A 15,924-nucleotide genomic window follows, 5' to 3' on the forward strand; every position below is an offset into this window, starting at 1 on the left:
CACATTTTTTGTGGAATCAGTACATCAGCTTAGTGGCAGGAAACTTGGATGGTTACTTTGAAAAGACAAGACAACCCCTCCAACTTCTTTTTGTGTATTTGGCTCTTTGGGGCTTCCTTGGGCCAAAGACTGCTCCCGGCATAATCTGGGTAAGAAAACGTGTATTGCTTGTTTTAATAACACACTGTGTGTCTTAAGACATACAAAAAGGGGGAAGCATGTAGCATATGATTTCTTCCTCTTTGTTGTTGTGCAACAGTCTACAAACCTTGTTTTTTCACTCCAAATACGTGCTTTCAGGTTTGCAAGCTAAGGCCATCCGCAATGCTGGCTTTACAAGAGCTTAGGGGGAAACATCGCACAGCTTTTGCAGTTATTCTACTACTAGAGGCAAGTTCCCTGTCAAAAATCAAAGTCTGTCTACTCCTGGTTAGGTGTGGACCAAGTCCATGTGTAAATACTTTAATATCTCTTCTTTGACACACTTTCAGTGTCACAAACAGTATTTTCCAGTAAATATTACTGGATGCTATGCATAAAAACACTAGCCACGCTGGTGGTAAAATACCTGACTCTTACCAGGCTCGGGTCCAGAGGCAGAAAAAATAAGTTTTCAGATATGAAGTTACGGGAGAATAAGAAGGACTTCCCTGGAAATGTTTCTTGTACTGGTGTAACTGCCATGCCGCTGGGCCCCTGCCCAGTGGGAGATGCCCCCTCATACCTGCCCTGTGCCCTACCTGCCACGTTTAACAAAACCTGCAGCCCAGTTGCAGTGGCAGCAGCTCTCCCGGGTAGGAGGTGGCTGCGGCATGGCCTGCCACCCCTACGAGGGGGCATGGGGTGCCGAGGCATGCCTGCCCACCTGGGTGGCCTGTGGTGTGGTGGGCTGCCAGGTGCCCAGGGCTGGGGACCGTGGGCGCGGCACAGGAGCTGCCTCGCTGGCCTGGCCTAAGCAAGAGCCGTCGATGGGAACACGGGGACAGGGCTGGGTCTGCAACTGCAAGCACCTCGCCATAGTTTTTCACTTTTTCCCTCCAGATTTTGTTCCTCTTTAGTCTGCTAGTTGCCAGCTTTAATTACTCCCTAGGCTGAACTCCAGCCGGCTTAGTGTGCTCCCACTACCTCCAGCCCGCCAGCACTCATAATAAACATGTAGACAAACATTGCCCAACATAACGGAGTCGGCAGTGCAGGATGTCCCCGGGGCGGCCCCGCATCGTCCTCAGGAGCTCACGGCCGCTGGGGCTGCCCCGATTTGACGGCATGGCGGTAGGGCCGGATCCCCTCGGGCGGCCGTGGGCACCCCGGCGGTGGGCAGCCGGGCCGTGGGCACGCCGGCGGCAGACACCCCGGCATGGAGCACCCCGCCGGCCGCGGCCCAGGCCCCGGCGGGCGGCGCGGCCCGGCGGGGCGAGGCCCGGCGGGGCCGCCAATCGGCGCGGCGGGGCGGGCGGGGCCGCGGTGGGTATGGGTATAAGAGCGGCGGCGGCGGGGAGCGGCGGCGGTGTCGGGCGGGGGAGGCGAGAAATTTGTGCGTGGTTGGGCGAGGTGAGCGGGGCGAGGGGCTGCCTCCCGGGAGGCTGCCCGCCGCCCTCCCGCCCCGCGTCCCGGCCCCGCCGCCCGGGCTTGTTTACGGTGGCGGCCGAGGACCCCGCTGCCGGGAGCGGGGGCGGGCAGGGGCCGGGTCGGTTCCCGGGGCCTCTGGGAAGGGCTCAGCGGGGAAGGGGGACGGCCGGCGTAGGAGTTCGGGGTGCGCAGTTTGCCCTTCTCGGCTCTGAAGGAGCGGGGGGGACGGACGGACGCAGGGGCACACACGCCGGCCGGTGGGCTTGGTTCGGGTCTGGCATCCCCCCCGCCCCGGTCCGGGCGGCGGAGCGCAGGGCGGCTGCCAGCGCGTTGTGCTGTCTGACCGCTCCTCCTCCTCTCCCGGCAGATCTGCGAGGATGAATCCGTGCCTGACCGCGCTCTGCCTCTGCGTGGGGCTGGCCTTCGGCGCCCCGAGGCTGGACCCCGAGCTGGACGGCCACTGGCGGCTGTGGAAGTCGTGGCACAACAAGGACTACCATGAGGTGAGCGCCCGGGGGATAGGCGCTCGGCGCGGCCAGGGCCGGGCGGGCTCGGCTGGGCCCTGCCAGCTGAGTCATGTCGGCTTTGTTTTAACGCTGGCTGTGGTCCGCGCTTGGGAAGGATAACCCTCCTCTTCCCGGGTGCCGTTCCCCTGCGTGGGCATCGGCGCAGCTGACCTGCACTCTCTGGTTTTGTTACGGGGGTGGCGAAAAGACGATCTCTTGAACAGCGTTCAGACCTCCCGTTCGAGTAGTCCGCGTTTCCCCGAGTGTACAATCCGTAACAAAGCGAATTACTGTGCAAGTGAACTTTGTTTGAACCGCCTGCTTGAAGTGTGTTGTTTCTGGCCCCTCAGAGAGAGGAAAGCTGGAGGAGAATGGTGTGGGAGAAGAATCTGAAAATGATTGAACTCCATAATCTGGATCACACATTAGGAAAGCACAGCTACAAGTTGGGGATGAATCAGTTTGGTGACATGGTATGTACAGAGGCATGAAACACGCAGGCCTGATCAGCGGTGCGTTAGATGGTGACTACATGTCTTCAATTTTCTGCAGACAACTGAGGAGTTCAGACAGCTGATGAATGGCTATGTTCACAAGAAGTCCGAAAGGAAGTACAGAGGATCCCAGTTTCTTGAGCCCAACTTCCTGGAAGTGCCACGATCAGTAGACTGGAGAGAGAAGGGATATGTAACTCCAGTTAAAGACCAGGTATTCTCTGATGGTGGATTTTTTGATCAGTTATAGGTCCACTTTCCTGAATGCTACCTCCACTTCCATAGAGGAAAAAAAAAAGGTGGCCTTCTTTAAAGAAGCCCGGTGCAAGGTTACTAAATTAAGTGCTATTTTGATAAAATTGCTGTACTCCCCTTTAAGATTTTTTAGGGGTTCTCTACTAAATGTCTAAAAGCTGAAAAGGCTGTCGCATTCTCACTTGTACATGCTAGGAGTGCGAAACTGAATTTGGTCTTGTGGCTTTTGTTTCCCATGTTTAGATCAGTGGTAAGGGAACTATAATTGCCTCATCTGTTTGTATTTGTAACTTGTGATTTCATTGCTTGCTTCAGGGTCAGTGTGGCTCTTGCTGGGCTTTCAGCACAACGGGAGCTCTAGAAGGGCAGCACTTCAGAAAAACTGGCAAACTTGTCTCGCTGAGTGAACAGAATCTGGTGGACTGCTCTCGCCCTGAAGGGAATCAAGGCTGCAATGGTGGTCTCATGGACCAGGCTTTCCAGTATGTGCAGGATAATGGGGGAATTGATTCGGAGGAATCCTACCCATATACTGCAAAGGTTAGTGGAATAGCTGAACTTGTATTGCAGGAGTCACGTCTTTTGTGCGGGCAAACTGTGTTGGGAAACTCATACCTAGAAAGGAAAATGCCTAAGTAATAAGCAGTACATCTGTTCTTCCTGTTCCATCTTTCCTGAGAAAACTACAGTGACTGCTAGTCCCAGCAGGGATCACATACTGTACTGGTCTTTGAGGTCAAAATCTTACCAGACCAGTTGGAAAAACTAGAGCAGATGTCTTTATTCCTCCCCCTCATTGCTGCCCTCCTAAGGATGCCATCCATGCCTTATCTTGGTTGACACACCAAACCAGGACCCAGCCCTTGTCAGCAGTGCTGCTTAGTCCTAGGGGTGCAATCTGGCTTCCTGTTGCTGAGCTATTATGGGGTGGCTGCCCATAGGCCAGCTAATTCTTGCAGCTGGTGTGATTTGTTTTTTTTTTTTAACAGTTGTTGGCAATGTCTTAAGTTCTAACTCTGGCTAAATTTCCATAAATACAGGTAATGGTCAGACTTCTAAAATCCCTCTAATGATCTACCAAAAGTTAAACAGACATGAGAAGAAAAAAGGGCAGTAGTAAATTGTAGTATCACTTGAGAGCCCGTAGCTGGGGCTTTTCACCACTTGGAGTTCTGCTCACTGTAGAGTCTGTTTCTGTGCAGCTTGTTTTTGTGATCACTGTGCAATAGCAATGCTGTTTTTTGTGAGCAACATAAAGTCTTTGGGGATTTGGATTTCTGTTCAACTGCATCACTGTAATCTCATTTTTTTTCCTAATATTGGCTCTTCCAGAGATCACAGTTGGTTGTAGAAAGTGCCTAACTTGCTGAGTACAAAAAGTAAGGAATTGAGGTGGACTGTGTTCCTTTCATCTGTGCGCAGCCCACTTCAATACTGATCAATCTTGCTTATTTCAGTCTGTCTGACATGTCCTGACTTCCAAACTAGGCCTCTCTCCTGAGGTAAAGGCCTGTGGCACCAAAAGTTCAGGCTTCATTGTTTAAAAAAAAGCGAAGAAGCAGAGAATATATGAATGCTGTATGTAAGGTCATATAATACAAATGACTAACTTCCAAGTTATTCTGTACAGTTTTTCAAACTATGACAGACTGAAATTGTGGATTTTAAGTTCTTGCTCAATGAGCAGTTTCGGGATTGCTTTGTAATTAATGAATACTTGGCTTTCTTCCATTGCCCATTAATGCATTCTGGGCTTCTTTCCGCCCTGAAAAGAAGTTTGTCCTGCCCACCAAAGAAGGCAGCATTCCAGGATGTGATGGTCCTTTGCATCCCAGTAAAGCTTTCCTTTTGGGCCCTGCTGTCCTCTGTGTTTTGGTGTTTTTTGTACCTTTGAGAAAGTCAAAAGCAGCTTCTCTGTTCTCCCTCTGCTTCTTTTCCTGTCAAAGCACTGCTGAAGCAATTGGATCCTCCTCAGTCCCTTGTTTTCAAGGCAGCAAAGTCCCAGAATGTCTGGTAGTTCCTGTGCTCACCTGTGTGTTAAGTGAAGAACTATGTAATAACTAGGGCTTTCTTTATTTAGGATGATGAAGACTGTCACTACAAGGCAGAGTACAGTGCTGCTAATGACACTGGCTTTGTTGACATCCCTCAAGGACATGAAAGAGCTCTCATGAAAGCAGTAGCAGCTGTGGGTCCTGTGTCTGTTGCTATTGATGCAGGCCACTCTTCATTCCAGTTCTATCAGTCAGGTGGGGATTTGTTCACAACTTGCATGCAGAGAACTCTGTTTGAATACTCAATATGCATTACCCTTCAGTTTAATAGGTGAAAAAAAAAACCCCAAACCTGTGGTTTTGTGACATAGGACATAATCGGGATTCCTTTTAATTCTTGTCTGGGTTCTCCACACTTTGTACTTGCATATGTGTGTACTTGCCACACATGTCACTTATGACTCCTTTCTCTGACTCCAAAGAGGCTGTTGATGCATGTCAATGCAACATTTAATATGAAGTACACAAAGCTGCTGGTGAGGGGGAAGGGTTTCCTGCAAGTGAGCTTCTTTCACATGTGGACTTGTGCCTTTGCAGGTGTCTACTATGAACCAGACTGCAGCAGTGAAGACCTGGACCATGGTGTTCTGGTTGTAGGCTATGGATTTGAGGGTGAAGATGTAGATGGGAAGAAGTACTGGATTGTTAAGAACAGGTAAGATCTGTCTTGTACCCTTTGATGGCAGGGGAGAAGGGAGGGGAGTTTGTCACTTGTGGGGTGGGGGGGAGACAACAGTAATTAATCTGTGTGTGGAATATCTGGAGGAGAGTGTTCTCAGATTGTTTTGCATGAAAAAGTTAAGCCAAATTCAGGCTGCTGGCAGCCTAATAAAGTAGACCCAAAGCAAACTTGTTCTGCAGCTTTTTCAGTTAATTCAGGGGAGCTCAGTACTGGAACAGCCCATGAAGCTACTAGATGCTGAAGTGGTGGAGCAGAGGGGAGCAGGAGGAAACCAGGTTGTGGGGGTATAATGGATTTTTTGGAAACAGAGCACTACTCAGTGTGTGAAATACGTTAACACTTGAACTTTGAAGATGGAATTACCTCCTAGGTTGGAGAGAAAACAATAAATCAATGCCAAAGGACACATCACATGAGCTTGTCTCATGCTGTCAGTGTTACTGGAGTGCCACCTTCAAATGCTGCTGGCAGTCTTGGTCTTCCCTTTAAGTTGGCTAGGAGCAGTGTCTGAGCTTGAGGCACCTGTAATCCAGAGTTGCACATCAAGGTCTCCACCTAGTGAGAGGATGGCTGCACCCTTTATTTCTGTGGGCTTGGGGTGCCTCTTCTGTAACATGCATTTACCTGCTGGAAAGCACTTTGGTTTGGCTGCAGCTATCTTGGTTTTTTTTTTCCCCACAAATGTGGAAGGCAGCGTTTTTCAATTTAAAAACTTACTGGTGGGGTAAATAAGTCTCTTCTGAATATGAAAACAAACCTTTTACTTCTGTTTTCAGCTGGGGTGAGAAGTGGGGTGACAAAGGATATATCTACATGGCCAAGGACAGGAAGAACCACTGTGGAATAGCAACAGCTGCTAGTTATCCACTTGTATAATTTGAAGACTGAACATTTCAGTGCAAGAGGGGATTTAAACTGAATGACTAAACCCATGTTAAGACATGTGGTAGACTTGTATCTTTTAAAAGTAAACTTGATTTTTTTAAAATTTCTGAAGTATGTTTTACATGTTGGTGACATGCCACCTTTTTTCAATTTATGTAAATGTTGGTATGCAGACAGCTTGTAATATTGCTGGCTTTTGACTGCGTAATCTAATAGATTCTTGTATTTTTTCCATTTTTTAAATTGCAATGTGCCCAAAGGTTTACTTTTTAAATAAACACTTAAATTCCAGTGTGTACAGATGACTTGGCTTTTTGGTCTGTGTTTCTTCCACTTGAGACTCTTCTCAAATAGGCATCCTAAATCATATTACTGACTGAAGCCTGTATGCATGCCTGTCTTTGAAATGCAGCCCTATCTGGGGATGGCTAACAGCTGTTATAAAATGGAGTGTAGGATTTGTGGCACAACTTATTTAAAATGTGAAGTAGAAAAATGTCTTTATCAACTAAAGTAAAAGTGACTGACAATCTGACCCTCATTCTTTGAAACTACATGCTCCCCAGAATGTAAGTAAATTTTGGCTTAGTCCTGTGCCCCAGGCATGATACCATCTCTGGTTCTTTGTACTTAATAACAAAGATCTTCAGTCTTTTCATGTCCTGCATGCAGCATCTGATCTCCACTCAGCTTTCATCCCATCAGTGTTTTCTTATGGTGCCTCAAAGTACCACACTTCCATAGTTAGAGCAAGTATCTCCTTTTGAGCATTATAGGATATAGTAGGAACACCTAAAGCACCTGGTCTGTTCAGAGAGAAAGCTTGTTTCTTCAGATATGTAATACATTTAATACTATCTTCCCTCCACATCAGCTTTGGCTGGGGTGGGGAAGAGGAATGCTGTTCCTCTGAAAAGTGAAGTGGGGTCACTGTTAATCTCTGGAGACTCGATGGCGGATGGCACTGTGCTCTGCACCTCCCCTTCTGAGAGGACTTTCCTCCTCTGCAGGTGTCTGTGCTGCTGAAACATGATGACAAGCTGTTATGTACTGTTCAGATGTGTTTTGGGTACCAGTAGTTTATGCAGAGGAGGATGAACTGGTAATATTTAAAACAGCTGGGGGGCAAGACTTGCCTTGTTTTTTAGGTTCTGACTCACCTGCTCTTGCATTGGGCTGGTGAGGAAGGAGGCTAGTTCTGCAGCTTAACTAGCACCAGTTCAGAGTTTATGGACCCATAGGTTTTTATTCGTAGTATCTTTCCTGAATCTGATGGTCATGCACATAAGGGAATGATTGGACTACAAGTTATAGAAGCTGAATGTCCTTGTTGTAGGTAAAATTTAGAAGTCTTAAACCTGCATTTCGTAATGCTCTGAAAGAAAAACAAGGTGAGGTATCTAGAATAATCAAAACTTAACTACTTTCAATTGTGAGTCTGTCCATGTGCTGCTTATAGATGAATTTTTTTCAACCTGAATCTTCCTACAAACTTTTTTTTTTTTAAAGGAAGAACCTCCCTCGTTCCAGTGGCTATATAAAAAGCCACAGAGCAGAAATACCGGTTAGAATTTAGCTATTAAGCTGACTTGCTAAGCCTGTTATGGAGAGCATCTACACTGCTTGGCAGAAGCTATATAGGAAATGAATATGGAGCTCAGCTGGTGGTCCTCTAAAGGCTTATGTTTGGAAAGAAATGGCAATGGTCTATACATTTAAAATGGGAGGCAAAACCAAAGTGCTGCCGTGGAGGTGAGTACATAAGGCCCTCATGCGGTAGCTGCTTTTCATTCTTGCTGCCCCAGAACTGGGGGTGGACAGAAACCTGTCATTCTGAAGACTTTTGACTCCTGAAAGCTGACATTACTGTAAGCTTAGTAGCACTTAGGGTGTTACTGGTTTTCTAAATTGATTAAAACAACAAGACAATGAGAATATCCAGTGCAGGGTGAGAGCAGTACAAAGCCTTGCTAGGACCTGAACTGCTGCAAAAAAAAAAAAAAAAAAAAAAAGAAAAAAGGAGAGGGGGTGTGGGCCAGCAGGGAAAGGTATTTGGTTACAAAGGCTAAGGTTAATAAAAGTTGCTGGGAAAACAAGGTATTTTTAATGAACAGTTGAGAAATGAAAAGGAAATAACTTTCCAAAGCATATGCACGTGAATGGGAATGTAGCTCACAAAAGAGTGTCAGTCAGACTTTTTTAGAAATAAAATGTGATAATATGGCTATTTGTATGCATTAAAACTTACTGACTGTTCTGGCTGAACATCCTCTTTTCTGAGTGGAATAATCAAGAAGGGGACAGGGTAAGTCAGGCCACATAGATAACTCATTATTTACACAGTGTTCTTAAGTAACAGTTTCACTCAGATTTGCCTTACCTGACATTGTAAACATTAAAATTTTGTCTAAGTTGCGGTTAGGCACACTGGTAGAAATTTAAAGCTGGTTAAATTTCAAGAATTACATTAAATCTGTTTTGTGATTCCACTGCAGAGGCCCTATCTTTTGTAGAGCTGTTTCTTCTTCCATTTACTTTAGTATTACTATTATAAAGTAGCAATTGATTCCGTAATGATGTATGTCCTGTTGGGGAAGGTGTCATCTCTATTCAAAGTTGTTCCTTTCTGAAGATACAGCAAATGCACGTTATGTGTGCACACACAGAAAGCTCCTGAGTTGTTCCCAGAAAAGCTTCTTCATGACTGTGTTCCAATATTTTTTTCAGGCTTGTTTTGGTTTTATATTCCTGCTGATAGCTGAAGTTGCATTTATTACAAGATGTATTATTTTTAAAGAGACTAGTGTATGTGTATTATCAGTAAGACATCCTATCCAGACTGCCCTGTTGAGGCCCTCTCTAAATTTCAGCTGCTGTTGTTAATGGGGTTTTATACTCATGCGTATCTAAATATGTGATTTGGGCACTAACATGCCTGGTAGATGACAGTTTTGTACAGTGATAAAGCTCTTCGGTCATTGCTTCCTTTCATCTTCATTCTGAAAATGAACTGTTTTATTCAAATTTGGGAAGAAAAAAAGCTTTTGCATTTGGTTTCCATGTGCTGGTGCTTCTTAGACAGACTGTGCTTGTCCTAAATGTCTCGTAAGAATAAGTTTCTCAGATCTGCCTGGTGAATGACTGTATTTATCAGTAGCTGGTCATGAGTTTCTAAAGACAAGTACTCTTGAGGCAGGGAAAACCATGAAAAGAAATTATTCCACTTACACTTGAACTGCTGCTTCTTTAAACTCCAGTGAGAAATTAATTTAACTGTCAGGTAGGAAACAATTTATTTTCCCTTTAAAACCAATCATTTTCTCATCCTACCTGTGACTGCTAAGTAGAACAGAATTTAGTTTTTTTTAAATGTGTGTTGTTTTTTATCTTTGTTGATGTTAAATCAATTTCCTAACACTAACAGTGGAATAAATATGCTTATTATCCCCCAACACAATCTGCCCAGGAAAGTAATTTTCAAAATATTTTGAAGGAGTACAGTGACAAAATATTTGTCATCTCACTCTGTTGAAACCTTACTGGGAAGCGAACGTGATGAGTTGTATCAGTGAAGTTTTACCATAGTGAATGATTAATTGGTGATCTGCATAAGGGGACTCAGCAAACGTATCATTCTGAGGCAACCCGGCGGTATAGGAAAATGGGAATACTCACTTCAAAAAACCAAGAAGACAAAAACTCTAGCTTTCGAACATCAGATATGCAGTATTTGCTCTTAGTCTTCTTGGTGAAGTAAAAAATCCTGCCATGTATCTCATAAGGTTAATACTAGTGAATCAGTTTTTACATATTCCAGATGAACTGCAATTTCTGGCTGTTAACCAAGGAATTGAGCATCCCCTGATGGCTGTGATAATGTAAGCTGTTGCTTCTGCTTTCTAGTTCTCTTTGCACTTTATTAAGGTATACAACAGATTGACAGCCCATTTTTATTTGCCATCTGTCCCAATACCCTTCACTCTTTGTGTTGGGAAGTCATAGCAGGAAATGCTAAGACCTAACTAATACACTGTTTTGAAGACAGAATTGTTTCAGATTAAATCAGTAATGGGGATCGTTTCTCTCTATTCTGTAATCAGGGCTTTATCAAATCACTAGTGAAATTTCAGGTAAGTGCAGGGACACCCCAAGCGTTTGGAAGAAAGGGTATAATCAGATGCAAAATTTCATTCGCAAAGATTCAATTCACATGATGGAACCTAGATGACACTCAGTAACGCTCATCTGAAAACAGACAAGAAACCTAACCTTGTTGCTGTACGCTTCTGTGGGAGAACTTGTCTTGGGCCACATATCTCTGGGACACAGGGCTCTACCCACCCTGGGGACAGTGATGCACAGACATCAATGTGATGGATACAAAATGTCTGTTTATTTAGCTGCGTCACACGCTTATATAGCTCTTGCCCTTCCTGTTCCTGCCACTCCTATGGGGAGGAGTCTCTCTTTCCGTCACATCCCGTGATCTTCGGTCGCCGATCCCTGTCTATTCCCCTACAAACCTGAAGCTTCACTTTGCTGAGGGGGAGGGTTGCCCACATGGTAGAGACCTGATCCATGGATTGATTAGATGTATTACAGGCCTCAGAAGAAGCCACCTTCACTTACCTTCATAGGGAACATGACTGTGTTTTACGTCTTTTTTTCATGCTAAGTTGCCTGAAGATTTATTTTCCGGTGGTCTTAAAATTTGATATCTGCAGCAGTTTTTGTTTCCATCATGCTAGTATCTGTCGAAGAGCTACCACCGAACTTCATTAGTAAAGGGGCAAACAAACCATGAAATCAGTCATTTATAAAACAAATACTGGCTGCTTCTTAAAACGCTTCTTCCTTGTTTTGTTCACTTACAGTTCCCATCACCTCCAGGAGATCTAAAATGTACTTCTGAGCGAAACCTAATAGCCTTTCCCAATAGAGTGATGCTGGGAGACACATGTTTTAGAAATACCAATGGGTGCTGTCAGGTGTGGTGCAGCTCTGATACCTCCTACCTTACCTTCTTTAGTCCTGGTTTGCAAGTGGTCAAAGATGGAGCAAAGTCAGAGTGTGAGCTATTCCCTTCCCCAGCAACCTTCGGGAGATGGTTCCAGGTAAGGCTGACTTTGTCAGGGCCTTCAGGGAAAGCTTGTGGTTGGGCTGAGATCTGAGCAAGGAGGAGATGATTTTCCAGCCTGGTAAGGCTTGACCATATGCTTAGTGACATCTGATCCACTTTGGGCATTCATCTGGAATTAACTTTGTGTTTCAAAGTTCTTTGTCAATGTGTGTTCCTCTGGGGCAAGAGTGGTTTAGATGTGCTTTCCTGGGGTGCCACCAAGGGCCCTCGGAAGCTGTTATGGCTATTAACTTATGTGTCTGCTAGGGAAAAATTGCAGTCTCAGGAACTGCAGTTCTAAGTTCTGGGTTTAATGAGTAAGGTGATTCTTTTTTTTTTAATTACTGGTGAAAGCTTCCTGCACAGCATGCATCCAGTGACATAAAGCTGTTTAAAAGAAATGCTGGGCTGTTGGACACTCAAACTGGCTTGGGGTATCTGGGAAGTTGATGCTGAAACGGGATGTTGAGAACTCCTTGAGGCTGTAGCATATGTCTTGGAACACACATACTTTTGCTGAAAATCCAAAAGTCAAATGAAATAAAGGTGGCTTCAGAGCTGCTGAGTCACAGGTGGTTTTTTCCCACTTAAAAAGGAAGTACATCTCTAAATGTATCTCTAATACATCAGTTTGTAAGGCTGGTAAGAAGTCACAGAAGAAACTGGGATAGGGCTGCCCACAGAGCTGTCTGAACCGTTCATTGCTGCATATGCAGGTGCCCAGTTTTGCTCGATATGCGCATGGCCAAGCGCATACCACAGTCTTTTACCATAATAGCACAGCAGTGCAAGAATTATGAATGCAAGTCCTTCTCAATAGTCCTCTTAACATTCCTTCTGCTCAGTCACGTTTAGTAGTATTCCAGTTTGCTTTCTTCATTCAAGCATGAAGCACTGGCTGACAGCAGGGTTTTTCTGGAATAGGAAATATATACTGAAAACATCAGCTGTGATGTGAAATTGCATTGGCTTTTGGAGACTTATGATAATACTCTTTTTTAGTTGAAAGAAACTTCTGTGTTTATACAGAAACTACAATGCCTTCTGCAGAGGTTAAGAATGAATGCTGTGGCCGTTTTGCTGTTAGTTGCTCACTAGTCACAGGAAGAATTGGAAGGGACCTGTGTTTTCTGATTCAGTGCTGTTATGAGGTTTATCACATTTCTCTCACAATATAATAGAGCATTTCAGAAGCAAACTTGTGGTCACAGGAAGCCTGTCAGGAATTATTATGAAGTGTGATTTCAGTTGCGGTATTTCCAGATATTTCAATGAACTTCATAGTCCCATTTTGTTAGGCACTCTGTAAAGCAAAAAGCAAGAGAACCTCCCTCCCCACCGAGTTTTTAATCTAAACTGACACACAGCTGAGGAGTGGGAGGGGAAAACACCCGAAAGCAGTGAGGCTGCCGGCCAGAGGCGGTGCGGCTGATTAGCAGCTGTGCGTGTACATCTGAGAGATGGCCAGTCTTCTCCTCTAGCTTTGTTTTCTCCCAGTGTAGCTTCAGCAGAGCTAAAAGGTAAACATCCCCATTCTTTCTCTTTTACTGAGTTTAAATTTCAGATATATGTTTGCCTGTGTGGCCCTTTCCCTTCTATTTATCCTCCCTGCTTCCTTTTCATTTGAGCAGTCTCCTTTTTCTCTTCCTGTGCTGGAAGAATAAATGACGCTGGGCTGTTAAAAGAGCAAGAAAATTGTTTATGCAGAAACAAAACAGGAAACCAGGAAATCAAAAGGGCAAAACACAGATAGTGTGTCACCCGGTAAGTAAGCGCTGGGCGTGCCGGTCTATCAGAGGTACATGTGATCATGAGGCCAGTGCTGCAGTGGCTGGGCCTGGGGAGAAGTTGACTTCTTTGTTTCCCAGGCATGTGCTGACAGTGCATTTGAGCATAATGCTGAGTCGATGAGACATCGTGAACAGTCATGCTCCAGGCTGGGATTAGGCTGGCCTGGCGCATTCAGCCCAAGCACAGCTGACTGGGTAATTGAGCGGGTGCATTATCTCCTCCATGGACGTGCCTCTTCAAAACTGATAAAATATTCAGTGGGTGATCTGCTCAGCAGCTGACAAGAACGCTTGGGCCAAGCTCCGTTTATCGACGTGTGAGTACATAGCTGTCGTGGCCAACACCCTCTGGAAGCTGGATCACCACACTCTCTTCATTGATTGTAGTGGCAGGAACTGCAAAAGCTGCTACCAGAAACCTGCTCGGCTCCCAGTGAACAGGATCCTGCAAAACCACGATGCAAATCGCTGCATTGGGTGAGAGCAGCAACCCAGGGTATACCTCAGTGGGAAAACCTATCTGTGGCCTATCTTCGTGAAGTATTAAAATCAGTTCAGTGGAATCAGATCACGTGCATGGTTTGAGGTTTTTATTCTTCTGTATTCTGAAACCACATCTGAATTTGCAGAAAGCTAGGAACAAAACCTGGAAGTGTTTTCAGAAGCAATGCATGGGTTTGTGGGTATTGTCCATGGACAATACATGAAGGAAGGGATTGGTCTCCTCAAAAATTCTGGGGTTCTGTACCTCTGGGTAACGGTTTGTGTGCAAATCCTCTGTCTCTGTGTTAATTTTGCTCCCCGCTTTGGCCTTGGATATCTCTGGAAAACAGATATTTTAATCTTTGCAATCTTGAAGGAGTTAATGATTTTATCATCTTTCCTCTTGTTAATCCCTCTGTTCTGTTCCATATGTACCAACCACCCTTTTCTCAGAATGAGCCTAACTCGTTGGTATAATCTATGTAAATTAAGAGCTCTTTTCTTTTTCTTTGTCTGTAATTAGCTTGAAGTATACTGCTTGCGTTTTATAAATGAAGAAAAGTCTTGCCTGATTTTTCTGGAAATACCAGTTGGCTTTATTAAAAAAACAACAAAACTCCCTGCATCTACATTTCATGGAAAACAGAGTAAAGCACCAACTTCTGATACAAATGCTCAAGAACACATTTGATCCAGTGTTTGAAACAGTGTCTCCATTTCAGCTGTCCATCTTTCTCAGGGAAGGATGAGCTCCTGCTGCAGAGGGCCGGGGATCAGCTCCCTGCAGCGCCGGGCTGGTGGGACAGCAGCACATGCAGTCTGGGCACCACAAGGGTGTTGGGAAGCCAGCCAGCCCCAACCTGTTCTCTGATCCCCTGTCTTGTGATTGCAGTCACAAGGCCAGCTCTCTGCGGCTGGCTGTTCAGACTAACTTAATTTCCAGTCAAAGTGATTAGCAAACAACTGCTCATTTAGTAGAGAATGGTGGGGGTTCTGTGTTGTGTTGTCAGAAATCACCAGGTTTACAGTTTGCTTTTATTTTACTTCTGAAATAGGTGCAAAAGTGCCCTGAAATTGGAAATAAGAATTAGGTTTGGCAGTAAGTCGGAAACCAGTGCTTTAAGAACAGCCATGTCCATTATATACCCGGTACAATGCAAGTAGTGTACTTCCCTTTCCACATCCTCCTCCAAAAGTAAACAGAAATCAATCTGGCATTAGTTTATCAATAACTTAATATCAAGAAACCATTAAATACTGTTATAAAGGCACACGTGAACTAATATTTAAACGTGTGTCTGTTCCTTCATGTACTTGGTGTTTCCATGTATTTTCAATTTTCTATCATGCTGATGAGTATCTGAGGACTAATTACAGGTATCGTCTTAAGCAGAGTCAGAGCACCTCTGTCATGAGCACTGGTCCACACCAGCTTCCCTGCTCCTTCTGCGGCATTGGTGGCAGCTCATGGTGCATCCCCTTTCTCACCGCTCCAACCACTAAATATGGTCTCTGGATTCTTAGGGAAAAAAAAAAAAGCTAGGCCATGTTTTCTCAGCTGTCTGGATGCCCTCAGACACCCTGGCAGCTGCCCATGAAGGGAAGCTGTGGTCCAGTATCGCAAGGACTTTGTAGGTGGTGATTCCCCACCACAGACACCCTGCGGTTTGTGTTAGAGAGCTCTGGAGAAATGGTCTGAACTGGTATCGTGCTGGGAAAGGAAACTTTAAACTCCCTCCTGAGGGTTTACAGAGGACTCTCTAGCACAGTCCAGTGCAGGGTTGTGCTAGACATAGCAGAGAACATGTAAGTACTTAGGAAAACAGGGCAGGTGCAGTAGGTTGAAGTGGGACTCCGGCAAAGAAAATCCACAGTTCACACAAAAAAAAGTCACTGCTTTCTTAATCTGCATTTGGGATTTGCCTGGATTGTTTGTACAGGGAAGATACTCATCTCTTTGTAGATACCAGCCACCCAGCAGCACACAAACTATGAACATGATCATTTAAGCATCAACAGCCACCGAAACTGCAGTTTTTTGTCAGATCAGTGATCCAGCACTAGCTCCTCCACTAACAGGTGCTTCT

General features: G+C 45.1%; 1 protein-coding gene across 1 annotated transcript; it reads left to right on the top strand.

Moving 5' to 3' along the window:
• Positions 1-1,450: 1,450 nt before the first annotated feature.
• CTSL (cathepsin L) lies at positions 1,451-6,750 on the top strand. The gene is made up of 8 exons (XM_064437707.1): positions 1,451-1,551; positions 1,937-2,072; positions 2,426-2,548; positions 2,628-2,783; positions 3,140-3,364; positions 4,905-5,073; positions 5,416-5,533; positions 6,337-6,750. Exons 2-8 carry the CDS (start codon positions 1,947-1,949, stop codon positions 6,434-6,436), a joined length of 1,017 nt encoding a protein of 338 aa, XP_064293777.1. The 5' UTR covers positions 1,451-1,551; positions 1,937-1,946; the 3' UTR covers positions 6,437-6,750.
• Positions 6,751-15,924: the final 9,174 nt, after the last annotated feature.

Source organism: Phalacrocorax carbo, chromosome Z (genome assembly GCF_963921805.1).
Source record: "Phalacrocorax carbo chromosome Z, bPhaCar2.1, whole genome shotgun sequence".
NCBI lineage: Eukaryota > Metazoa > Chordata > Aves > Suliformes > Phalacrocoracidae > Phalacrocorax > Phalacrocorax carbo.

Bases quoted from the DNA above. Each gene is read 5' to 3' on its own strand.
- CTSL (XM_064437707.1), top strand. From the start codon at position 1,947: ATGAATCCGTGCCTGACCGCGCTCTGCCTCTGCGTGGGGCTGGCCTTC. The intron at 3,365-4,904 runs GTTAGTGGAATA...TTCTTTATTTAG, and splicing joins CCTACCCATATACTGCAAAG to GATGATGAAGACTGTCACTA. The intron at 5,534-6,336 runs GTAAGATCTGTC...TTCTGTTTTCAG, and splicing joins TACTGGATTGTTAAGAACAG to CTGGGGTGAGAAGTGGGGTG.